A 27504-nucleotide genomic window follows, 5' to 3' on the forward strand; every position below is an offset into this window, starting at 1 on the left:
TGTTCAAAAATATTAGCTCAGCTCTCAGGCCTTGAGGTAACCCTCCGGAATTGGTCCTATATAAATAATGCATACATATTAGCCTTTATACCACCTCCCTAATCCCATAACAGCAATATATAGTCGCTATCTTGTTCAAAAATAGTAACTCAGCTCCGAGGTCCTAAGGTAATTCGAAAATTAGTCATATATAAGCAATGCATACGTATTAGCCCTAACACCACCCTGCTAGTCCCATAACAACAATGTGTATTTGCGGTCTTGTTCAAAAGTAGCAGTTCAGCTCCGAGGTCCTCAGGCAACACTAAATTTAGTCCTATATAACCAGTGCATACGTATTCGACTTTGCACTAACTCCCTAGCTTCATTTACATAATGTAAGGCCCTGAGTTAGCTCTCTAGCGTTAGGCCCATAAGAATAGTGTACAGCGGCCATTCTTGCCTAACAGGCCTTGCGTCACGTCCCAAAAGGTGACGTAGATCCTGAGGTAGCTCTCGAAAGTTAGGCCCGTAAGAATAGTGTATAACCGCCACCTTCCGTAGTTAGGTTAAGCTAGCACTCGTATGCAGTAAGCCCGGGTATACAACTTTGAGTCCGTTAGATTAAGCCTGCACTCTTGTGTATCGAACTTGGGTCTCTAAGGTACGTTGAAAACCTTCGCTTGGTTCCCGCGCTGTCCACGAGGGAGCAGCACTCGCCACGTCACACCACACTTATCTCGCGAGCGCGGTTTACCCCCCACACTCCGCTTAGATGCCCATAGTTGATCTGGAATGAATGTAAGGGCCCTACTTTTTGTATAATATTCTTCTCCTGCTGTCATAGCAGACATAGCATATCTAGTTGGCCTGCTCACTAGCATGACCTCACATAAGGACGAGAACACCTTCAAACTCATACATTTATGAAAAAAGTAGTCTGCAGAGTGGTTGTCGTTACAATAGTTAGGTTATGCGAAAAAAATAAGCTACTCATCTACGACATAGTAATCTAAAAAAAATTACGCCACATACTTTTGGGTCCTGGGAAAAGGCAAACGAAACGGGTGACTTCATCCTAATGTCTCAGGGTATAGGAGGTGGTTGCGCGCAAACTCCACCTTGCGCATTAGTCCAGGTGACAGCTCCCCCAGAGTTGGCCCCATAAGACCAATGTATAGCGGCCATCTTGCGCATTTGATACTGCGCTAGCTTGCCCTACCATATTTTATCGTACTTTCAACATACAACATGACTATACGGAAGTGCACCCCAGACGAAGGAACAAATCGTTGCTACATGTGGCACGAAGAATTCGGACATAGAGCCTGTGAGGAAATTGTCTCCTGTGTTTTAAAAAAGAATTTGAAAGCCGACCATAGTGTGTGACTCACGCCATAACCTACTGAGATATATGTGTGGGACGAGATACTATTAGAAATATTAACAAGGCCTACATGTTCTCATTATTTGTCAGCAAGAACCACCACATTGATTTTGAAGATCAGAAATTTCTGCTGCCCGGAATGCGATAGAGATCATACTCGCATTGATAGGGCATAAATTAAGACGACTGAAATCCCAATCATGGTATCCCAAGAATGGTTCCAATTTGTCCGTACTGTGAATACCAAAGGCCGTTTCAAGTCAAGAAGAGTTCAAACCGTTTTCAAAACTTGTTCAAGAACAACTGATACAAAAGACTACAGACATGGAGGCCAAAAAAGTGAAGTGCCTAGAAATTATATGGGTGAGGTGTGAGAAAGCATCCGGGATGATAATATTAAAAAATTCCTTTGTGATAACTTCCAGGTACTCGACTTGGAGCGATCCAGACGGGGCAAATCCGTATGTCCATGATGACAAAATGTTACAACGATCCACTACCCACCAAATCCTCTTAAAAAGAATCTACTAAGTCTCATTCCACAAATTCACAAGGTGTGTCAAATATTTGAGATAAATCTGGAAACGAACGGCAGAGTACTGGAGGATTCTGACAACAATATTGAGACAAGCGAGCGATTTGTTCCCTGAGCTTGTGGAATATGTAAGAATAAAACTTATACCTTCTTTCTATTACATTTACAAATAATGTATGCTACTTCAATTTAGAGGTAATTGACATGCAATCTGAATATCAGCGATCTCTCAAACTTTTAAAAACGTCTCCTGAAAATTCGAGTTCTTTGACATATCGCGTTCTGCCTTAGTAATAGATATAACATATTACGATCTCGTCGCCTGAAACCTATCTGTATTAGTGTGACTTTTAACAAATCGTATTTTACACAGGGATACAAGAATATATTAGTACTCACATTAGGGATAAATTCCTTGTTTATATCTGGGTTATTAACTTCTTGCTTTGACAGTTGACTCTCCTTGTCCGCTCCATCTGGCACCAACCACGACTCTGTAATGTCAAAATTGACAACGTTAATATACACCTCGTAATTTTGTCTTTGACAGCTGTTTGCTTGAGGTTATACCAGTCCACTGTTGTTAAATTGTGAGTGACGTAATCTTTCCTTTATTGTTCGACTGCCGATCACATATTTTCCAACAATACGCAACTCTTGGTTTTCATTGTCTTCACCTTACAATGAAGCAGCGTTTATACTGTCATATTTTTTGAGACATTGCAGTGAAAAATGGGCAGCTCCGTGGTATTAACGCCAGAGACAAGAGCTGCTATACTTGCTTATTCGTCAGTTGGTCTGATCGCAAGAGAGTTTCTAAGACAGCTTTTAATTAGTCAATGATTTCGAGGTTACTGAAAGAGTATAAAGAGAAAGGAAATATTGATCGTTAGAAAGGAGGAGATAGAAAAAGTGTGCCTACTGGCCAACAGGACAGGATATTGTAAGTATTTATCTCGGTGATCGTCGCCTGTCATCAACTGAACTAAACTGAGAGTGGGAAGGAATGTGTTAAGTCTCAGTAACGAGAAGACATGTAAGAGCAGACTACTGGAAGGTGTGTTCCCTAGAAAAAACTATTTACAAGAACAATGCAATAACAGCGGCTAAAATGGGCAAAAGAATATGTCTTACGGACACAGAAAATGTGGAACAGAGTAATCTTTTTAGACGAGTCAAAATTTAATCGGCATGGCTCCCATGGAAAAGTGTTCGAGCGTGGAAGGAAAGGTGAATATTATTTTCCTTTCTCTACAATACAAACAGTCAAACACACTCAAGAACAGGTAGACTCCCAGCCACGGAGTATGTCATCTGGACTTCATAAATGTTACTGTCACTGCAGATGTCCGCAATAACATCCTTGAAAGGAAGCTTATGACCACAATAGGAGACCTGTTTGGAGATGCTTCTAGTTGCATTTTCAGAACGACACAGCTCCTTGCCAGAGACCGTTTGAAGGCAAGTCCTTTGAACAATATTTTTACCTAGCATGGAGCAGATGATGTCCCGGCTTAATTATCATGCATTTCTATGTCTGAGGTAAAATATTTCCTTCGACAAAATGGAATACAAGTGTTAGTGTGTCCTGGAAATAACCCTGATCTCAGTCTTATTGAGGACTATTGGAAAATCATGGGATATGCTGTCGTCACAAAGAATCCACAAAATAAACAAGAATTGATGGAGACTCTTGTGCGTGCGTGGTTTCATGAACTGAGTGAGGAATACACTGAAAAGTTAACCCTTTCAATGCCTACACGATGTCAAAATGTGATTGAAGGACATGGCGGACTGACACGGTATTTAAAGGCCACAGTGTATTCATATGAGGCTTTTTTTGTATTTAAAAAGCCTGAAAACTATCCGTCTTATGTCACATAATAAATATTCAGTGTTTCTTCCAACGCTGACATTCATACATCATAAGAAGCTGATGTCTGTGGCTGAGCTGAAATCACTCCCAAGCCCTCTGGACCTGCGTCCACTGTGACCTCAGTCTCTGTATTAGGGTCGAAATAATGATTGCTTAGGTTCTTACTTCTTTTACTTCTCATTACTTCTCTTTCTTTCTTGAAAGTTGTAAAAGTTTTTTTCCTCCAAGCGACCCCGTTTCCAAGGGACATCCTTTTTTTTTTATTAGATACGGAGGGGAGATATAATACTAGGGGGATTCGGGAAGAACCTGGCAAAATACACATCATTTCCCAAGGAACTGCGCACTAAAATTCGTAGCCGAAAAAGTACACACTTCCCGCCTAAAATACAATTTTTTTTTCTTGTTTACCGTAAGGCACACTTCTGACAGACTCTACATTACCGCCAATAATGCATTATCACGTTTCCTCTCCGTCTTTCCGAATACAAGGATATCATCGATAATGTTGAGTGCCTTTTTAATTCCACTGATAATCTCTCTTGCCTTGCTTTGGAACTTCTTCGGGGCTGATCATATCCCAAACATTATATGCATATAGCGGAACAAAACTTGGCGCGTATAGGAAATTGTTATCTCCCTAAAAGCCTCGTCTTCTCGACTTGGTAGAAACCCTCAATGAGGTCGAGCTTCGAAAAGATGAACGACACGTTAAGGGCAGTTATGATGCCATCTATCGTTGGAAGTTGATGCCTGTCCCGAAGAAATGCCGCATTCACAACTCTCACATCAGTGCAAAGTTGTACTTTGTTCGGACAATGTGATTTAGAGGCTAGAACTACACGATGATGGTCCCACAGCAGGTTCAATTATTTCAGCATCCTGAAGGCGTTTAAGTTCCTCTTCAAGTGTTTCCCTCAAATGCAATGGAATCCTGTTATGCATCTGAGGAACTGGGGGAAAACCCACGTCAATGTGTAGTTTCATTTGTCCGTCGTTATATTTGTCAGTCCTCACAAAGACTCGGGGAAACAGTTTCGAAATTGTTGGCACATAGTACCTTGATAAGATGGAGATCCAGGGTCGTCTTGTACCCAAAGAGAGACTCCTCATGTCCTTCAACAACATGTAAAGTAAGTGTCTGTGTGACAAAAGTGGAGCAGAAAGTTTTCCCAAAATCTTCATTCCCTTCTTAGCTTGATCAGGAAACAGGCTATGGTGGTATAATAATTTGAGTGGATTTTATTATTATTATTATTGTTATTATTATTATCTTCATGCTCGCCGTAAGTCAATTTAAATGCACTACTCAATAATTTGCGATTGACTGTAGAGGAGTGATTGGCTGATATTAACAATTAACTCTGTACTCTTCTCCTGTAATTGGACCACTCAACGGTGTAAAATTTAACTATTGGTTAGCGCAGTTCCGTTTCTGCCGCGCGCTCTAGCGGTCAACTCTGTAAATCTTGGGAGTTTGTAGCTGTCCGTCTGCCATGATGGATGTGTTCCAGCTTCTCTGTCTTCTGATCATTACGGCTCAGAAGAATGATATAAAACCTCCATATTCTCATTACTGAAATGTCGTTCAAGTGTTTTGATACTGTGTTTTAATTCCATGGTGGGTGTTGTGTTTTTATTACTTGAATTTACTGTACCTGGAGAATTGATGTGGCAACTACTGTTTGATACGGTACGAGAAGCCAATTACCGTGAATTAGCGATTGTGAGTATTGGATATACCATCGCAACATCTGTATGCGAGTTACTGCAATTGTAATAAACCAGAAACTCGCCAAATTTATTTTCTTGGGCCAACAGTGTGTCCTTCAACGACTGCTAAAATTTCAATACGAGTATGTTGCCGTTCTTTCGTCCGATAATATAAATTTTGACAAGCTGTCTCCTGCATCTTAATTTCACCTAAATTTATTGAGAAATGAAAGTTATATCCATGAATATTTTTTCCTCGTTAAAAGACGGATTCTTAATTTTTTGAAATAATAATAATAATAATAATAATAATAATAATAATAATAATAATAATAATAATAATAATAATAATAATAATAATAATAATAATAATAATAATAATAATAATAATAATAATGTGTTCGTGTTGTAACATGCTAAAACTACGTTAGAGTTTGATCTACTAGAAAACTAGTGTAATGGTAATTCTTAAGGCCTCCAAAGGTATCAAATTGACAAGTTTCAAATTGTAAAAGTTTCTTGGTGAGTGCAAAATAATTTTATGATGCGCAAAATATTTATATATGACTGTTTCTGGGCCATTGGCGAAATACAGTATTAGTAGCCACTGGGGCCCCGCCAGTATTGTAAACTTATGCACATATCTTTATTTAAATGCTTAGGTAGATTTAAATTGTACGTTTCAAATGAGAACTGAAGTTGCTGTTAATTTATACGGCGTGTTTTCAATCTTAATTTCTTACATTTGACTTTTTGCTTTATGGCTTTGTCATTATTACGTAGTTTGTTCTTGAGGCAGTTGATGCCATTGTTTTCCCTGATAAGGATTGATTACATAACGTTATATAATCCGTTATTGTCAATTGTTGATTGATCGTCATATGTGATGGACGTATTGATATAGGGAGCATCCTATTGTTGTGTTTGTGCCTGAACTTACAAGAACTGTATGTTAAGTGAAGTTACTGGTGTTGTATGAGTAGTTTTGTCTCGGTAATATTTTTCTAATTGCCATATAAATATTTTTCTGCGAACTTGTGAGATTTTATTTATCTTTAATTTAAATTCATACCAACTTATTGAGGTGATATGTGTTTGATGGATTCTCAGTTTACTCAATTGCTTTCCGCAAATTTTAAGTTTAATTCATTTCTCATTTTGAGGATTTTTCATTTTTCCTTTCCCGTTATGCGTCACCTAGTTTGAATTATTAATTATTTGACATCTTTTGATAGCACTTCAGTGTTAAATTGAAAATTTAGGTAAATTAGTTAAACAAGGGTACCCTTTTCAAAATATTTAATGTCAGAAGGGAATTATGGTGTACCAGCCTTTCAAATATGGAAGAGTACTAGACTGTAGTCAATTATTGGTAAATTTTCAGTTATGAAGGATTAGGTCCTCAATTTGCACTTCAAAACATAGTACCTTTCACAGGGTTCACCACATTTTCTGCATTTACAGTAACTGCATGGAACATGAAAAATGCTTCGTTCAGCATAGTTTGTGTTGAAACCCGTGGACTGAGAGCCTAGTTGCTAAATGTCTTAGTTCGCAACCTCTCCAAGTCCACTCCTGGTTAGTCTTACGTCAGTAGTCAACTTTCTTTCCCTTGTTTTTTTTTAATTTTGGCTCAGAATATCGGGAAACACGGCACTCTTTTTCGAAATGGTTATAGTTCAACATGGAGCAGACCGATGCCCCTTAGCTGGACACGGTCTGTAGTTTTATTATTACACTGACTTTTCTTTGTGTCGACTTTATTGACAGGCTGAGAATCTTTGTTAGACTATGTAATTATGCCTATATTGCCTCTTCGTTTCGACCAGAATCGAGGGCATCTTGGAACTTTATCTCTGGTTGGGACAAAGTATGTTTTTGTAATTTCTTAGATATGGTCCCCACGAGTAGCTGCATAGTTAGTTCAAAATCTTCTTTATTCCCAAAAGAACAAGTACCAGCAAGACTCTGCAATGTAGCCCCAGATTCCAATATACACTCAGATTCAGAATGAACCACTTTAGGAAATACGTAAGCCTCGTAGAAAATGGTTCTTCTTCAGTTCGAAGTGGTATTTCAGAGCGGCCGGCGCTTCCGCGTTTGGCAGGTTATCAAACACCTCCGCTTTCCCAGCAATGTTAGTCTTCTAAATATTACTCCCAACGCTGTCTGGCCGATGAAGGCTCGGAGTGTGGCTCAAAAACAGGAGACTTGTTCATATCCGTCGGGAGTAATTACAATCTTATCTTGAGTTATTTTCGTGGGTCCTTATCAGTTATTCATCGTCAATGTAATGTAGTTGATAGCTTTGTGGAACACGTTAATTGCATAACTCTGTATTAATGGAATGCACAATTCATTTCATTTGTCTTGTGTACATTTCTTACACAAATCTCTACACACTGTGTGTCTTTTAGAAAATGTTCGACTATTAAATTAATTGCAATATGTTGCTTTCCTGGTGATAAACATGTTCGAAAAAGAATTTCAGTATTTTATTCGTGCTAGAGAATGCCTGTCTTCTGTTACCTTTATTCATAGAAATATTTTGTATGTAAAACCATACAGTTCTGGAACTCCGATGGCGAAATAACATCTGTTTTGCTACGCTTCTCTAAAATATGGAAGGAGACTAGGCATCTGACTAGAAATATCCATAAATTCATCAACAAATGCCCGAGGAGTAAACATGAAATTCTTTGATTAGAGTGGTGTACTTCGATGAACTATGGGAAAGAATGCATCAAATACCGATCGACCGGCAGATGAAGACAAGGAAATGGACTGTGCAGATCTTATGAGAGAGGAGGAGTGGTGGAGTGAGTTGGTGTTAGAGGCTGTTGTACCACGAAATGTGACGCAGCCATACCGAGGCACTCCTCCCTGAGCCTGAAATTGGTATTGCAGCACAGCCTTCAGACGCACTTTTAGAAATTCGAGTGGTTATACAATAAACGTGGTTACATTTCACAAAATAAGCAAAGCAGACTTTTGACTTGTACCCAAGTGCACTCCATTAAAATAAAATAAAAATGAATCTTCCAGAGCAAACCATTCGGGACGATCGGATGTGTAATCACTCTTGAACAATGCTAATATTATATTTTATTAAGTAAAATATCAAATAACCGCCATTCTCTGGGTCATCTCAGAGTCATTGTAATTTACGTTTCCATAAGTTCATGGCCCACAACCTATCTCACTTAAAGACAACGTCAAATTTGGCCTTCTTATTCGTTCTCTTCTAGTGTTACTCTCGCTTGTCGTTCCAGTTCATCGTTTTGTACACCAGGAAAAACCTTTGTGCCGAAAGAACCATCAGGTACGAACGTTAGAGCAAAGACATTAGGAGATAAGGGTTACATTTCAGACACTTCAACTGGTTTCTTAAAGAACTTTACGCACAATACGCGATGTTTCGTATATCAGAGGCCTACTATGGTGTACCCTGAATTATTAGCGGAAATAAAACTTCTCAAAGAAATGAAAAATCGTCCTTTTCTCTAATTTCATGAACCTTAAGTGCTCTTGTCCGTAAGAATTTTAAAACAACTTACAAAACATTTCTATAGATTCAATTTACAGCTTCAGGGATACAAATTCACATTACGTATTTCTATGACACTATTACAACTTCTACATCAAAATCAAATGCCACCGCCAAATCCAACGAAGACAATTTGCACACTATTTCAGGGTAGGAAGCTTCTGTGAGCATAAGTGTTAACGACAAATAGTTCCACTTACTCACCAGTGTAGTAGAAGATCTTACTGCTTGGTCATTCTTTTAGCACCCTGCACAATATTAGGCGACGTCTAAACTTCTTTACCTCGTGACCATATTGACCACAGTTGATGACATAAGATGATGTTGATGATTCGAGTTCAAATTTGACAGTATTTTCCAAACAAACTCCTAGGTAATATTTTACACACATTCAAAGGTTACCTACGCATGTGCTGTTTGGTTCCACCTAGATGTTCAAGCTGTTATTTTTAGAAATGGAAAATAATATAATGCATGAAGTAAATAAGCTCTTATGCAGCAAGTCAACAACGCCAGACACTGAGATGACAGCTCAGCGAATACCAAGGCATGTCAGGTGAATTTCGTTGGTGCACTTGCTTTTTGTGAATTTCTGTGAAAATTAGTATAACGCGGTATTTTTTCCATCTGCTTCCACGTCTGTCACTAATTTTAGTTGTGTCTTACACGATTTTCTCCCTAAATGCAGCATAATATGACTTCAATAAAATAAAGCTACTACCTCGGGAGCTGCCTAGTCGAGACGATTCACGAATCGCCGACAGCAAGCTGGGAGACTTCCACTTGTGCCCCTAGGGTTAACTCCTCCAGTATGATCAACAAGGAGATGGCATTGTTAATGTAGAACAAGAACTGTTCCCATAGCACAGAACATTGAAGCCCTGGACATTGTGAAATATTGTAGAAACTTTATTTTATAAACATCTAAACCTCCCTCGAAACTGCAACAAGAGGATGAACACGTCAGGTGAAGAAATCATAGTATGGTATGTGGCAAAGATGTATTGTGAGAAAAAAGACCTACCGATGAAATATCATCAGCCTTGACATGCCAAAACTTTGCAAGAAAACCCTGGACTGATGGCTGCTAAGAAAACATACTTTCTGAACAGAATACAGTATCTGGAAAAAATCGGTACGCCGCGAATGCTATGAGTTTATTCTTGGAGAACCTGGCAACCCCTTCTTAACAGGAAAATGTTGATATACAGAATGATGACAGAGATGATGGTTGTGTTGACATTCAACATCAGTACTATCGGCTTTACTTGTTGTATTTTCATAACAAACGTTTAGGTGATTAGGCGCAATTTTAACTTTTTAAATATAAAAAATAGACAAGTATTTTATTGGAATTTACTATTTTGAATCAGACTTTTGTACTACGTATGGAAGGAAATGTAGTGCGTGAGTATGAAGTACAAATAGATGTATTTCTATGCTACCCATAATAAGCTGCACTGTGTTTTGGTAGTTTTTTATACGGTAAAATAATCATTTGTGGAAGTTGATTTTCGGAGTCAACTTTTCAATTGAAGATAACACAGAATGTAGCAGAAGAGCCAGGAAGGCACCTAACCATATCGTACGTTGGCTTCACATACTCAAGTGAACAATACAACGTTACACTACGATGCCATAAAAACTGTATCAATAGGCTTCAGCCCGAAATTTGGTTGCATCCACCATCACAAGCCCTTTTCAGCCACTTCCATACACTGGCGGAAAAAATATCCAAACACAAAGAAGGAGTGTTTCTAGATTAACGAATGTTGGTAGGCATGTTTATACATCTGAAAGATGGCGTTGATTCAAATGTCCTGTAAATCTCATTATCCTGGCGCTAGTAGCAGCCCCATGAATTTGCACATTAGGTTTGCTTTGAATACGGGATGTACTGTGCGAGAGGGTAAGTTACCTGTGAGATTGGACGGAGTCACTGTGAGTGGGTCAAGAATGCCTTTACGACGACGAAAAGGCCAGTATGAACAGCTCACTGCGGTTAAACGAGGCCGTATAATAGGGCAGAACGACTTGGCAGGAATGTCTCCACTATACATGCGTGCTGGCAGCAGTGGTCACGAGAAGGTCCGCTCCCAAGAAGATCGGGCTCCGCACGTCACCATGGCACCACCGAGAGGGAGGACCGCCGTATTCGGCGTATGGCTGTGGCGCAGCGGACTGCGTCTGCAGCAGCAATTCGAGCGGCAGTTGACACCACAGAGAACAACGAACTGTTCGAAGTCGGTTACTTGAAGGGCAGCTCCGAGCCAGACGCCCTGCGGCGTGCGTTCCACTTACCCCAAACCACCGCCGTCTGCCACTTCGGTGGTGTCAAGCGAGAACTCATTGGAGGATGGAGTGGAGGTCCGTTGTGTTTTTCGATGAAAGCCGGTTCTGCCTTGATGCAAGTGATGGCCGTGTGGTGGTTATAAGGAGATCATGTGAGCGCCTGCATTCCACCTGCCTGCGGCGTCGACACACTGGACCTACACCGGAAGTTCTGGTCTGGGGAACATTCCCATAACAGCAGGAGCACTCTGGTCTTTATCTCACCCAACCTGACTGCAGATGTGTATGTCCGTCTGGTGATTCGACCTGTTGTGCGGCCATTCATGAACATCATTCCTCGGGGTGTTTTCCAACAGGATAATGCACGACCCCATGCCGCTGCTGTAACCCAACGTGCTCTACAGAGTGTCGACCTGTTGCCTTGGTCTGATCGATTCTCCGACCTGTTCCCAATCGAGCACGTATGGGACACCATTGGACGACAACTCCAGCGTCATCCACAACCGTCCCTGTATTGACCGACCAAGTGCAACAGGCATGGAACTCCATAACCTGTAGTCGAGTACCTTTAATCAATTAAATATGTTACCTCGACAAATATACTGCCAAAATTCCCGTATTCTACATTCCTTACTTCATGGTGTTTGGATATTATTTCCGACAATGTATTATGACAGCCAAGGGTGGAAGTGACGAGGAATCTATTTGATTGTACCAGAGCGATTGCAGCGATGGTCAATAAAGGTATAAATAGTAATTTTGCAGTAACAGCTTAGAAAAATGTTTCTTTAGTTAGAAAGATAACGTGGTGAAGACATCGTGTTACATCAGAATAAAATTTTCCAGCTTTATTCCGGTTAAGACACGCACGTTCATATGCAGATGACTGACTTTTCACACTACACAAAACTTTAGCTGCCTTTGAAGCGATACATGCATACGTGTTAATGAAATGAAATGGCGTATGGCTTTTAGTGCCGGGAGATCCCAGGACGGGTCGGCTCGCCAGGTGCAGGTCTTTTGAGTTGACTCCCGTAGGCGACCTGCGCGTCGTGATGAGGATGAAATGATGATGAAGGCAACACATACACCCAGCCCCCGTGCCAGGGAAATTAACCAATGATGGTTAAAATTGCCAACCCTGCCGGGAATCGAACCCGGGACCCCTGTGAGCAAAGGCCAGTACGCTAACCATTTAGCCATGGAGCCGGACTACGTGTTAATGAAAAGGATATATAAAGCTTAAATTTCTGTTCATGTTGACGAAATGACATTTTCAATATCGAGTGGTTTATGATGACTGGTCTCATCTTCCAGAGCCAGATAATATCTAAACAATGCTTCGATGCAACTTTCAGAAGCTGCTCAATTCAATTACACGACGAGCAGTGCATTTTGACTACAAAACGTCGTCAGTTTATTTCAGGCCTTAGACTGATGTTAAATGCATTCTTTTTTCTTACTAATTACTTCCACTATTCTTAACAATGAGCTTATAATTATTCAGTAAACAGTGATTTCATCCAAGTATAACACCAAAATTAACAAATCCTCAACTTACCAGTGACCTCAGGTATTTCTTGGTCCAATTTCATTTCTGTATCTCCATCCTGTAAAAGAAATCACTATTAACTTGTATACGTCATTTTCTCTGGTATCATCAAGAATAACAGTAATTATAACTACAGAATTGGAATTTACATCGTGTTTTAATGCAAGCTTGCATGTTCATGCGACTAAAAGGATGGAAGTGGACGTAACACCGTGGTTGGCCACTTCGGGTCCCGTTGGTCACCATCAGAATGTTGCTCATCAGGATAGGAGAGGTGATGGTACACAACATCTAGTCACTAGATTGCGTATCAAAAGCCTGGATTACATGTAAAACCTGCCCGCAGTGTATGTATGGAGTGAGGCCATATGACGCACAGTGTTCAGTTTTCCCGATCTAGCTGGACAGAAATCATTGTTCAACTTCTTGACTTGGGCCATGTTCTTGACTGTACAAGAAGTGTTGGAATGCATGATATTTAACCCGCCAATTCACAGGCAGGGTCTGTGAGAACCATGTGAGTCTAGTTCCTTCTTTTTCTCCGAGATTGAATTAGTTGGTACCTTGTAGTTTCTGCTATCTTCCTGTCTAAATATGTTTAGTAACACGACAGACTTGTGAAGAAGTGTTCGCTTATACTTGTGACCTTTGGGTTATTTCAGTGCTCTGTCGGCCAGTCAGACCCAACCCATGCAGTCATGCAAGTTTCTCTTTGTGTTGTTCTGTCTTATATTTTCAAACTGCGTTCAAAATAGCGTTTTACGTTAGTTCTTATAGCAAATCTGGGACGAAGGAAGATGAAGTGCATGAAAAGATTGGGAATAAAAGACGGTGGTGTGAGTAAGTGCAAAGACTACTACTCGTGCTTCCAGTGCAAAAAGTACCAGCGGTTACATTGTAAAATATTATGAATGTGATTACATGTGTTGATTTTGTGATAATAATATGATAACGGGGCCCCCGTGGCTCAGACGGCAGCGCGTCGGCCTCTCACCGCTGGATACCGTGGTTCAAATCCCGATCACTCCATGGGAGATTTGTGCTGGACAAAGCGGAGGCGGGACAGGTTTTTCTCCGGGTACTCCGGTTTTCCCTGTCATCTTTCATTCCAGCAACACTCTCTATTCTCATCTTGCAGCATTTCTCAGTCATTAATATCACCTTGGGAGTGGCGACCCCATTGTAATAGTAGTCTATATCTGGTTCAATCATCACATCCCTGACCCGGTCAAAGACTGGAAAACAGGTTGTAGGTTTTCATTTCCAATATGATAACGCTGCATTTATAACAGAACAAGATTGGTGAGAATAAAGTAATTTTAAATAAGTATCAAGAACTTATTTCTGTGAGACCCAAGCCGAGCACTCACGAAACATATTGTGCCCGTTCACTTCGCCAGTTGTTTGTTATGGCCAGATAGCATAAGGAAACACCAAATGCTTCGCTGGCTTGATCTCATTCCTCAATCGCACTGTTAACAGTCGCTTTATTAAAATACCTGCAATGTAGTCTTGCATGAGGTGAACGTTAATGTTGTGGACAGTAGTTTGCCCTTCGTAAAGAAGATTACATTGTAAAATGTGAAGGCAAGATTCCTCTTTTCGTAACGCTAACTTCAAATATAGTTATAAGAAAATGTCTATTCGGCCCTATTAAAACCGTACATGGCTGTATCCGTGAACTTCTAAAGTTTTGAAATATGTATTCAATTTTTGCACTTGATTTCTCTTATTAGCACAAATAAGCGCAAAAATTTAGCGCATATTTCGAACGTTTAGGACTTCACAGATACAGCCATACATGGTTTTTTTAGGGCCAAATAGAGTCAATTTTCTATAACTCTATTTGAATTTAGCGATACGAAAAAGTGATCTTATGTTCACATCATACAATATAATCTTCCTTACGGGGTAAATGTACTACGGGTGATGGTTTGGTCCGCCTTGTCAATATATTATCAAGTTCCTAATTTTGTACAATTATTTCACTTGTACACGTTTCGGGAGTCCTTACTTCCTTCATCGGCGATTTCTACATCATAATGTGATATTCCCCATATATTAAGATCTAACATTATTCAGCTATATAGCATATACATCATCATCAATATTTATAACCTTATTTTAACACATACGCATTTAACAAACATTCCTTGATAATGTTTGTTATGTTATAGAACACTTTAAACAGGTATTAAAACGTCTGTTGTTTACTTGGAAAAATCAAAGATAAAATGTTTCTTGCTGCTGTTAGTTCCGTTTATGTTTCGCCCTTCAGCCCACTTCGAGCGTATTAAAATACCAACTAATACACTACGAAAGTTAAAATCTTCGCCGTGTTGTGGAGATGCTATAGCTATATTTGAAGTTAGCGTTAGGAAAATAATATCTCAACATTTCTTGTACAGTTAAGAACTTAAGTCAGTACACATTTCGACCCAAGTTAAGGAGTAGGAAAAATTATTTATGTCCAGCTACATCGGGAAAATTGCACACTGTGCGACGGTTGGAAACTTTAAGCCTTGACGAGACCTTCTGGTGTTATCTGACAAGAGTAGGCTGCATGCTGACACTGGGTTTCACCCTCTCCCTACCTTATCATCGTCATCATCCTACATACAGACGCGCAGGTCGCCCATTGGAGTCAAATAGAAAGACTTTCACTAAGTGAGCGAAACTTGTCCTCAGACACTTACGCCACTGAAATGAAATGGCGTATGGCTTTTAGTGCCGGGAGTGTCCGAGGACATGTTCGGCTCGCCAGATGCAGGTTTTTGATTTGACACCCGTAGGTGACCTGCGCGTCATGATGAGGATGAAATGATGATGAAGACGACACATACACCCAGCCCCCGTGCCAGCGAAATTAACCAATTAAGGTTAAAATTCCCGACCCTGCCGGGAATCGAACCCGGGACCCCTGTGACCAAAGGCCAGCACGCTAACCATTTAGCCATGGAGCCGGACAGTTACGGCACTAAACAAATGATATAACACCGGGGAAATGAGATTCCGGACGAAACTGGGATTACAGTCTGTGTGCACTCAGGATACCTTATTTGTACGTTGGAAGGTAGTGATACAAGGAGGTGAGGTCACGTGGAGTGAAGAGGTAAGAGGCTACAGAGCTCTTAGGATTTTTGGCGATGAGTTAAACTGCCATTCGATGACATTTCTCCAGGCGATTCTTCAATTGTTTCCCACCAGAATCGATTTTTAATTTTAAAGGAGCGAAGAGAACCCCTTCACCCCTTCTATTCTTCTAAGAAACATATCATGGTCGCCGCAGAATACTAAACAAGAAATAATCGAAGACAATACTTGACTTCGTGTATGGCCTAACCATGAATGATTCCACTGTCCGGTGTGAATAAAACACAGTGCTTGCAAGGAACACCCTTCAGATGACACGGTGCGTACTGATCTAACCAAGAATGATTACGTTTACTCCGCAAATGGCTTGCATCAATTTTAAAATCGTATTTCTTTGGTACAGCGCAGCGATGTTTGTAACAACTCTTTCTTCTTTTCCACTTTTAGCTGTAGAGCTCCTCTACACAACGACTCACGTCATATTCCTAGTAGCCAGCATTCTCTCCAATCGCATGATTGTTTTAGCAAGTAGGAGCTACTATGTCCACGTCCACTGTCATCTTCATATGAATTTAGCAGTCTACTTTCTTCAATTGTATCTTCGCTTCCACGGATACTATGTTGAGCCTTTGGACAGCTGAATTAAGACAGTGCCCCATCTCTGATCCAGCAAACCCCCTATTAAGAAGTAGACATGGAAGAGCTTCAGTTTCGCATCTACACCCGAGTATAACGACTGTCCCGGTTCAACAACTTTTCATAATCAGTGGCTCTAATGGTAATAAAACTTTACGCAGATACTACTTATTGTGATCCTGGATAACTATAATTTATAACATTCATTTCCGTGTTGACGTTTCACTTATATGATAGGGATCAGTCGAGGGATATTCCACCATTCAACTTTGTATATAATGTGTATCATTTAATCAATGAATACTAGTTTTGATTCTCTTGGATCATTATCAGTTCAATGTATTTATGTATTTGTTTGTATTCTTTAAATTGTTCCCAGTATTTATGCATTTGTTTGAATTGATGATGATTCCAAGTGAATCGAAACTATTCTTCATTTATTAAGGGTATAAATACACATTATATAAAGTGTTGAATACTGGAATATCCATCGACTGATTCCTATTATATAAATCCTCTTGCGATGACTTTCGTTAGTATTAATGTTTTGTTTTCATACATTTTGTTCCTTGAATTATAATAAAAATATATGCAGGAAGTGCAGGTTGGAAAGAAATAGAGTTAGAAATGTCTGTGAAAGTAAGGAGAAATAGAAAGGAACTTACTACGAAATTGAATCTAGCAAAGAAGTAAAATAAGGTTAACATGATGGCAAGCATAATATTGGCAGTCATACAAATTTTAGTGAAAAATGGAAGGGTATGTATAGGTACTTTAACGCAGAAACAGAAGGACATTCCAGGGATCATTAATGAACAAGGGAAGTGAGTATGTGAGGATCTTCAAAAAGAAGAAGTATTGAGTCAGCAGTATGTAAAGATTGTTGGTCACAAGGATAATGTCCAGATAGACGAGGTGACTAATACCAAAGAAGTATTAAAATTTACCTATTACAAAAACGACATTTACAGTAAGATACAAAAGATAAAAACTAGAAAAGCAGCTCGAATTAATAAACTTTCGGGGGATATACTAAAGACAATGGGTTGGGATATATTACCATATCTGAAGTACTTATCTGATTATTGTTTGCATGAAGGAGCTATACCAAATGAATGGAGAGTTGCTATAGTAGCCCCTGTGTATAAAAGAAATGGTGATAGACATAAAGCTGAAAATTACAAGCCAGCCATCTTGACGTGCATTCCTTGTAAGCTTTGGGAAAGCATTATTTCTGATTATATTAGACATATTTGCGAAATTAATAACTGGTTAAATAGAAGGCAGTTCGGGTTTAGGAAAGGTTACTCCACTGAAGATCAACTTTTAGTAATCCAGCAAATATAGCAGATATCCTGGATTCAGGAGGTCAAATGTACTGTATCACGATTGACCTATCTAAGGCATTTGATAGGGTGGATCATGGGAGATTACTGGCAAAAATGAGAGCAAATGGACTAGATAAAATAGTGACTGAATGGGTGGCTATATTGCTAGAAAACAGGACTCAGAGAATTGGGGTAGGCAAATATTTTTCTGACCCTGTAATAATTAAGAGGGGAATTCCTCAAGGCAGTATTATAGGAGCTTTACGCTTCTTATATATATAAATGATATGAGTAAAGAAGTGGAATCAGAGATAAGGCTTTTTCAGATGATGCTATTCTGTACAGCATAATAAAGAAGTTCCAAGATTATGAGCAACTGCAGAATGACCTCAATAATGTGGTGAGATGGACAGTAGGCAATGGCACGATGATAAATGGGATTAAAAGTCAGGTTGTGAGTTTCACAAATAGAAAAAGTCCTTTCAATTTTAATTACTGTGTTGATGGGGTGAAAGTTCCTTTTGGGGATCATAGTAAGTACCTAGGTGTTAATATAAGGAAAGACCTTCATAGGGTACCCACATAAATATGGTTGTAAATAAAGGATACAGATCCCTGCACATGGTTAAGAGGGTATTTAGGTGATGTAGTAAGGATGTAAAGGAGAGGGCATATAAGTGCCTGGTAAGATCCCAACTAGAGTATGGTTCCAGTGTATGGGACCCTCACCAGGATTACTTGATTAAAGAACTGGAGAGAATCCAAAGAAAAGCAGCTCGATTTGTTCTGGGTGATTTCTGACAAAAGAGTAGCATTACAAAAATGTTGCAAAGTTTGGGCTGGGAAGAATTGAGAGAAAGTAGACGAGCTTCTTGACTGTTCCCATCTGTCAGTGGAGAGATGGCGAGGAATCACATTAGTAGACGAATAAGTTTGAGTGGTGTTTTAAAGGTAGGAAAGATCACAATATGAAGATAAAGTTGGAATTCAAGAGGATAAATTGGGGCAAATATTCGTTTATAGGAAGGGGAGTTAGGGATTGGAATAACTTACCAAGGGAGATGTTCAATAAATTTCCAATTTCTTTGGAATCATTTAAGAAAAAGCTAGGAAAAGAACAGATAGGGAATCTGCCACCTGCGCGATTGCCATAATGCAGATCAGTAGTGATTGTTGTGTTGTGTAAAGATGCCTATTGGGAACTAGCAGAGCGACCTGTCCTTGACGGACCAATACAGGCTATTTCCATGGAAGCCAGTCGCTGAGGATAGCGGAGTTCCAATTAATCCTAATATTCAACAATTATTAAACTAAAAGTGAAAGAATAAAAAATCATAATAACAAAACTTAGTTGATTGTGGAGGTTCTTAAAGTTCTAGGGAAGTCCAACATCCAGGAAGTTCAGATGTTAGACAGGAAAATATTTCGGACCATGATTCAAAATTTGAAAGGGTTTCAAGTCGAAAGAACTTCAAAAACCTGGACAGATGCCTGGACAGATGAACAGAAGATACAGCATAGCACCCATATGAAGGAATACTGAAGGAAGAGGGAACTTCAGACATAGAAACAATGAAATTGTAGCATGATCCTAAGTGGTCAGTTCGCAAACAAAAAGTTGATAGAATCTGATGATGTTCTTTCAAAAACTAATGCCATTATAATCTGTTCCTAAACGTTTTATCCCTGCATTACTTTCGATAGACTAGAACACTTCACATATTGTTTGATTCAGACCAATGTTACATCACTTTAATTTGTGGATAAATTAGATGAAATGAAGTAAGTAGGCCTAAAATAAAACTCTCCAGGCATCTGAGTTGTCGTCATTTTTCTCAAAAAAGTGTCTAAAGTTGGTTTGTTTGGTTTGTTTATTTAAAGGAATTGGACGGGATTAAGAGGAGGAAATTCTAATTCATGTGAGGTATCGGAATTATAGCAGACTTAAGGAAAGAGGAAAAAGGAAAGAGCAGAAAATATTTTAAGAGAAAGACCAACTTTATAGGTGTTATTTATTATTTTACGAATTGGCTATTTATTATTTATTATTTACGATTTTAAGATAGTGAATAACTTTATAGACGTTATTTAGTATTTTACGAATTGAAAGTATTTTATTTTAAAGGGTTTTACTAAATGGCAAAGTAAATGTTAAATTTAGACACGAAGAAACATTTCATTCTTTTTAAATGTAAATAAGGACGTAAAATTAACATATAATGATTAATTTAATAGATTTTTTATTATTTATGATTTGAAAATTCTAGTTAAAAATCTGTAACAAATTACATAGTAAGTTAGTTAAAGGTGAAACACAGAGAAATATTGTAACAATTTCGAGATTTATATGTAATTGTTCTATTTGTACCAATGCACCGAGTCCAAAGATTAATTAATGTTTGGCACCGCTGAAGAAGAGAGAAGTTGGCTCTCGAAACATGTACGGTAATTAAATATAATAAAATATGTAAAGTATTGACAAGGAGGAAAGTGTTCTATAGAGATTTGAATATAAGTCAATACGGACCAACATGGTGAAAATAATCAACTCACTTCACAGTAGTTCATGATTTTGAATTGGTACGCAATTGTTTAATTTAATTTCGCAAATATATTTTCAGGTGAAAATATTAGAACTAAACATAGATCGGTCAGGTGTCTCCTTGTTTCTCTCTACTTCTTTTACCCTTTGTACATCAGTAAGGCAACGCCTTAAAACTTACCGAGCTCGATAGCTGCAGTCGCTTAAGTGCGGCCAGTATCCAGTATTCGGGAGATAGTAGGTTCGAACCCCACTGTCGGCAGCCCTGAAAATGGTTTTCCGTGGTTTCCCATTTTCACACCAGGCAAATGCTGGGGCTGTACCTTAATTACTGTAAGGCCACGGCCGCTTCCTTCCCACTCCTAGCCCTTCCCTGTCCCATCGTCACCATAAGACCTATCTGTGTCGGTGCGAGGTAAAGCAACTAGCAAAAAAAAAACCGCCTTAAACGCCTGAGGGCGGTGATATCTTGCGGAAATATGCTGAACATTCTGTAGAGTACTTAATTCTCTAGTTTATTACTTTTAGTTCGGAGTGCGACCCAGGGGCTTGGATTCAACACTGTTTAGAAGAGTATTATAACTCTAAGGTGGTTGGCACTCAATGGCTTAATTAATGTGTTTCTAAGTTGCCACTAGTGTGATTTCAAATTAAACTAACAAATCACTGCCCAGCTCGCCCCTATAAATAGGGGTAATCTTGGACATTGTGTATATACATGGATCTGATCTTCAACAGTGCTATGAGATGCGTGGGTCTCCTCACACGAGGCTACAGGCGAGTCGGGGCAGTCTCTATGGGAGGGGCTAGACTTTATTCTATCATGTGAACTCACTTGCGTGTGGCGACGGGAATATACCAACGCTCCCCTCGAGCACGTAACAGTTAGTGTTGAGCCGCTTTTAACTTTTTAAATGTAGGCTATCTTAGTTTATTTAATCTGTAAACTGTAGGTTTGTAGGTTTATTGCTACGCTGTGTAATCACATGTCTAGTAATGCATTAAGGATGTACGAATATGGACACTCGTTTCTGCTGTTCACTTTGCTTTTCGGTGATTAAGCTTTTACAATTTTCTAAATTTTTAATCTTGTATTTCGGTTAGTAATTTTATTTCCCGTCTTGGTTACCAACGTAGTATTGCTTATCCTCCATGTCTTCGGGCTTTCTGCTCCCATTAGGTTTTACGGCAAGTCATGTCTCGGGATTGCTTTAGTGGGTTCAACATCCCATTTTTTTTCGACCTTTCCTGTTAACCATGTTTATTTCATTTTTGGTCTCTAGTATAAGGTTCTGGTCCTGTTTTGTGGGTCCCTATGATCCACATGTTTTGTCGTTGCTTCCGTCTGAATTAAGGGCAGCGAGTGTTAAGTGGTGTAAAAGCTGATAAGTTTTTAAGCATGCTAAGAGGTACCTGGAAGTGAATTCTAGGACCGTTGGGCCATTTAAAGTTGAGAGTCTGATATCTCTCTGTAATGTGACATTTATTAATAGAACTTCTAGCTCCTTCATTGTGTAAAATACCAAAGTTTCTTTTACCGAAGATGTGTAAAGACTACCAAGTGTTGTGAACTTGGAGCTCATTTTCCCCTGTTAATTATTAAGCTCTAAACATTCTTATTGCAATACTTGTATCCGTTTCTAAATATTTATTCTAGTTGTTATTTCTCGTTAATGACTATTGTTGTTGTTACCTTTGAAAATAAAATAGAACGAGAAAAGAAAGGAAAGGAAAGATCATTTAGGAAATCTATTCAAAATTTGAAATTTTTGCGTAGTCATTTGTCCAGTAGCCTAGGCGCTGCTGCTTTTTCTACCCTACTACCCTTGTATCCCGTAACACCCTTCAGGGTCAAGTCCATTCACCTCATATGATCGAGTTTTGTTCCCATCTCCTCATTTCGAGTACAATCCTGCCGTTGTCAACGTTTACTCTCACACAACTATATGCACCAAAATCTGTAATATTTTTTCAAATCCCATCCCCATATGCTTGGTAGCATTGTTTTGTCCAATTTGCCCCAACTTTAATGCACTGCGTTTCGAATTTCGAAATGATAAACGAAAAGTAACGGTAGCGGCAAATTTTATTTCCACATTTCCAACACTTTTGCGTACCTCCTGAAGTTGCCCTGTTGGAATTTTGAGGTCATTTAGGAGGGATAATTTACTACGGAAAACTTCTGGTGTAGAAAACCTCCATACAGGCCAAAGTACCTTTACCTCAGACCACCACTATGTCGGCTTTCGCCTTCGCATCAATAGACAAATGTCACTGCAGTTATTCTCTAACTAATGTGTAAGCTGTTCTACGCTCCAATTAAAATACTTTCGGGTCTTAGTTTGAAATAAAACTCAGTCATGTGACAGACGTTATGATATTCCACCCGGCAGTTTAGCCGTTTCATAAGGCAGAGAGACGTCATTTCATTCTTATAAATAGACAACATCATTTCCAAATGTTTACATTTCTACTGAAGTTTTATTTAGTAGGTTAAAAAATTAGAATTTTGATTCGTTATCATCATTTGCTTTTGTCACTTTTCCGTGGTCCCAAACTGATGCACATGAAAACCATAAATAACCAATCTGTGACAGGTTACCTACCTTACATTAACATAACCGGAAAGAGACTTTTAATCCTAAGGAAACATGAGTATTTAGTAGAATACTTAATTACCACTTAATATAACTTTTGAACACTTAGGTCTAGCTTCCTGAAAAAAAAAAAACCTGATATCCACGTCGCCTGAAGTACGAAATCACCTTTTCGGTCACAGACAAATTTATTTATCACAATAAAACTATTTACTACTCTCCTCACCAACTTACACAACCGTTTGCTTCATTGTTTGGAACTCAACCCAGGTGATTGACTGATGCAACGGTCGCCCCTTTTATAGAAGTGGGCTGCGCTATAAACATATGAAATATTATCGTGTGACTATACTAGAAGCTTCCAGTCCTCACTGGCTTTCTCGAAGTATGTAGAGACATCTGACGCGAAATGTAAGAACTATTTCGGAAATAGTTCTAAAATTTCAAGCCCAGATAGCTCTGCACTCCTGCGATACAAAATTCCTTCCATTTCCCTCTTTTCTACGTTTACATTTATAGATTTTACTTTGAGCAAATGCACTATAGACAATACTGGACACTTTCTTATTCTCTCGCATTGAATTCAGAGATATGTTGACAGTGGCGCACCTGGCGGCCCGACCTTAAACATTAGGCGGCAAGATTGAAACTACAAAGGATGCATATTAAAATTGATTGAAACTATGAAAATAAATAATTATTTGTTCTGTATTCTACTACGGAAGTTGAATGTTAATGCTAATGAAATAATGAAACTGAATAATGATTTCTTTTTTTTCCGAATCCTTGGCTGAATCGTCAGCGTTGAGGTCCCGAAATCGATTATCGGCCGGATCGGGGATTTTAATAGCGTCTAATTAATTCTTCTGGCTCCGGGATTGGGTATTTGTGTTTGTTCCAACACGTTTCTCTTCATATTCAGACAACACATTACACTTCCACCCACCAGAGAAACGTGCAATAGTGATTACTAGACCTCGGAAATTTTGGTGATTAAATGTTATTTTAGCTGCCTAAAATAAACTCTCAAATAGGTTCTAAAATGTTCTGGGCAGCTTCAGTTTTACGTGTTTTAATAGGCATAATTTAAAATACCATGTTTATTTTGCCAAACTGATAACAACTCGTTAGGCGGAAATATAAAACAAGTTTCACTCACCTCTTTGCTTCAAACGTCACAGTATATAATTTTACCATCCGCTGTGAAATGGTGAAACCTTTGTAACCACATTTTATTTAAACACGACTTGGAACCTGACACATCCGGCATAATTCATAGTGTTATAGTGTACTACTACAATCAGTTTCAAGGCCGTCCCGCTAGGTGCGCTGGCAGTCATTGTGTTGCGATATCTAGCAAAGTGGCACGTATTCTCTATAGTTTATTTGCTTTGAGCTCCTAAGGTGGTGGGGTGGGGAGTAGATTTCCCCCGATCCTGGCTGGGTACGCCCTTGATTGTATAGTGTATAGTACTTACCTCTAATTTACGATCACGAAATGCATAATTATTGGTGCTAAACGGGGGGCCGGGCTTCTTAACATCAAGTCGTTCACGTCGCTTAAAGCCCCAGTCCAGAGGATCGTACTCAGCCAGCATGGCATCCAGACTGTCATCCAGTGACTCCCTCAGGTTTTCTTCTAGAAACACATAAATAATGGCCACGTTATATTATTTTATTTCATCTTGAAAGTTGCAGTGAACAAACCAAAGATGAGTACAGCCTCACGCATTTCAAGTTGATACTTTTAACCATAGGTGGCTTTTGCCCAGACAGGAAGCCTCCATAAAAACCAACATTCTAGCCTATGCACTCTTGTCGCACTGCCTGATATCAGTTATTCTAGGCCATGGTTAAGGTTTCCAGATTTTCTCTTAAAAACCTGACACTCTAAAACCTAGATAAAGTAAGACATTGATTTCCCCAAATTATCATTTTATGATTTCTAGTACCGTTCTGAACATGTCAAATAATATACGTAACAGTCACATCTTATAAAATATCTTTGAAATGAAATAAAGCTGTACATAGTGCTTAATCATATTTCTGCTCATTTCTCAATCTCTGCAAAAATTTCTTCCCTTTTTCCTTGCCAAAAGAAGAAACGAAACTCTAGGTATGTAAATGACTAGCGCGTCTTCATCATTGTCAATCTCTATAACATTCTGCATTTAATCAGCTGCTTTCCGTTTGAATGTTTTGGCATGGTCACCATTCAGTGACTTCGAGGTAACCGAAGTTGCCAGTGAACTGAAAAACTGCCCTTCCATTCTTTGTGTCTGAGAGGTCCTAATATGTTTCATAATGTCAAAGAGATCTCTAATGGGTGCTTCATGTGGTTGCCACTTTGCATGTTGCACTGTGAAATAACCACCAATGTTCGTGATAAAGCCAAGACAAGATAAAGATAACTCTTCTTTGAAAAGTCTGTACTATTTTTGGCATGTGCTCCTGGAAATGGAAGTATGATTTGACTGATTCGAAAGTTCGTAGTGCGCTGTTAGGGCTAAAGCAGATAAGGAAGAGAGAGCCATCAAGGGGATACTTAATTAGAAACGTCCATTCATAGACTCCACATCAATTTTAAGGACTACTGCATGCCCCTACTACCAAGTTTCAAAACTAAATTCTTTCCGAAGTTAACACAGACATTCTCAGCACAGAAACTGCTGAAATTGTTCAAAAGCAAATGTGTTCTTTTTAGTTCACGTTGTTTATGTGGTACCCTTTACTGAGTGCCTCATAATCATTCAGCTGCTAGAGCAAGTACTGGGCTGATCATTTTCGTTGCCTATGTACATCCATATGAAGAAATGCAGATATTTTAAAATCAAATTCGGGAGTAAATTGTTGCAACAGTCCACAGAAACCTAACTGTTTAAAAGTGATAATTGTTTAACTGAATGCTCTAACGGCAATTACGTTTTCTTGGTCTATACTTCAATGGGAGGAAAAATAAGTGTATACCTTCTTCTGCGTTTTCGAAGAAGACCTATGAATAGAAGATTTTGTGTCATTTTATGACACTTTTGCCTCTATTAGAACCAAATAAGTAGGAAGGGCACACAGTACAACCAGCCCTGCGCTACATTCACTTGCAGAATTCTTTACGGAGATGTAAAATACACTGTAACGGCCAATCGCGAAATGTTGCGAACAGGAAACAGAAAACACGGACTATTCACAGACTACTGCAGAACTTGGGAAAGTACCACGTTGCGAGCTCCGATTTCATATTGTAGTCACTACAGTCAATTAATTTAAAACCCCATATTCTTGTAATGGACAGTTAAAAGTAGAGACTAAATTATGTGAAATCTTGTGTATTGTCACCAATCGCGACTGGCTTTAATCGGCAGTCGGGTTGTCACCAGGAAAATTGGGAGAACTCTGCCTATATCGTGATACGAGGAAGCCCTGACCGTGGTCCCGTTCCCAACGTTTCACCGCAAACTGAATTGCCCTATCCTTTCCAAAGATCAGTAGTGGGCCAGGGCATTTTCAAGAATCTACACTCACCAAAGATTAGTAGTTTCAACGGTAATTTTTAAGGCCCTACCCTTTCCAAAGGTCATTGGTTGGAGTGGGCAATTTTAAGGCTCTACCCTGTCCAAAGATTAACATATTGAATGGCAAATTTCAAAGCCCTACCCTCTCCAATGGTTAGTACTTTGAATGGTAAATTACAAAGCTTTATCCTCTCCAAAATTTAGTCGTTTGAATGGTAAATTTCAAGGCTCTACTCCCTCGAAAAGTCAGTAGTTGAATGATACAATTCAAGGCTCTACCCCCTCCAATAGTTAGTAGTTTGAATGGTAAACTTCAAGGCCATACCTTCTCCAAAGGTTAGTAGATTGAATAGTAAATCACAAAGCTCTACTCCCTCCAAATGTTAGTAGATTGAATTGTATACTTCAACACTCTGCCCTCTCCAAAGTTCAGTAGTTTGAATGGTAAATTTCAAAGCTCTACCATCTCCAAAGATTAGTAGATTGAATAGTATATTTCGACGCTCTAGCCTCTCCTCAAAGATTAGTAGTTTGATTGGTAAATTTAAGGCTCTGCCCTCTGAAAAGGTCAGCAATTTGAATGGTAAATTTTAAGGCCCTACCCTCTCCAAAGTTTAGTAGTTTAAATGGTACATTTCAAGGCTTTACTCTATCTACATGTTTGTAGTTTGAAATGTAAATTTAGAAGTTCTACCCTCGCCAAAGGTTATTCATTTGAATGTTAACTTTTAAGGCTCTACCCTCCCCAAAGGTTAATATTTCGAATGGTAAATTACAGGGCTCTACCATCTAGAAAGGTTAATAGTCTGAACGATAAATTTCAAGGCTCTGCCGTCACCAAATTATAATAGTTTAAATGGTACATTTCCAAGCTCTGCCCTCTCCAAAGGTCAGTGTTTGTAGTAGGCAATTTCATGG

The 27504-nt window shown here is 39.0% G+C and overlaps 1 protein-coding gene across 1 annotated transcript in view; it reads right to left on the bottom strand.

Moving 5' to 3' along the window:
* The window catches only part of IA-2 (tyrosine phosphatase IA-2), a 965150-nt gene that overhangs the window by 452598 nt on the left and 485048 nt on the right, over positions 1-27504 (bottom strand). Inside the window, exons 9-11 of the mRNA XM_067142075.2 lie at positions 24556-24716; positions 12891-12939; positions 2301-2395 (exon numbers count right to left, since the gene is read on the bottom strand). Coding sequence (XP_066998176.2) covers positions 2301-2395; positions 12891-12939; positions 24556-24716 — 305 coding nt within the window. The remainder of the gene's footprint in view (positions 1-2300; positions 2396-12890; positions 12940-24555; positions 24717-27504) is intronic.

The sequence above is a fragment of the Anabrus simplex genome, chromosome 2, assembly GCF_040414725.1.
Source record: "Anabrus simplex isolate iqAnaSimp1 chromosome 2, ASM4041472v1, whole genome shotgun sequence".
NCBI classification, from domain to species: Eukaryota; Metazoa; Arthropoda; class Insecta; order Orthoptera; family Tettigoniidae; genus Anabrus; species Anabrus simplex.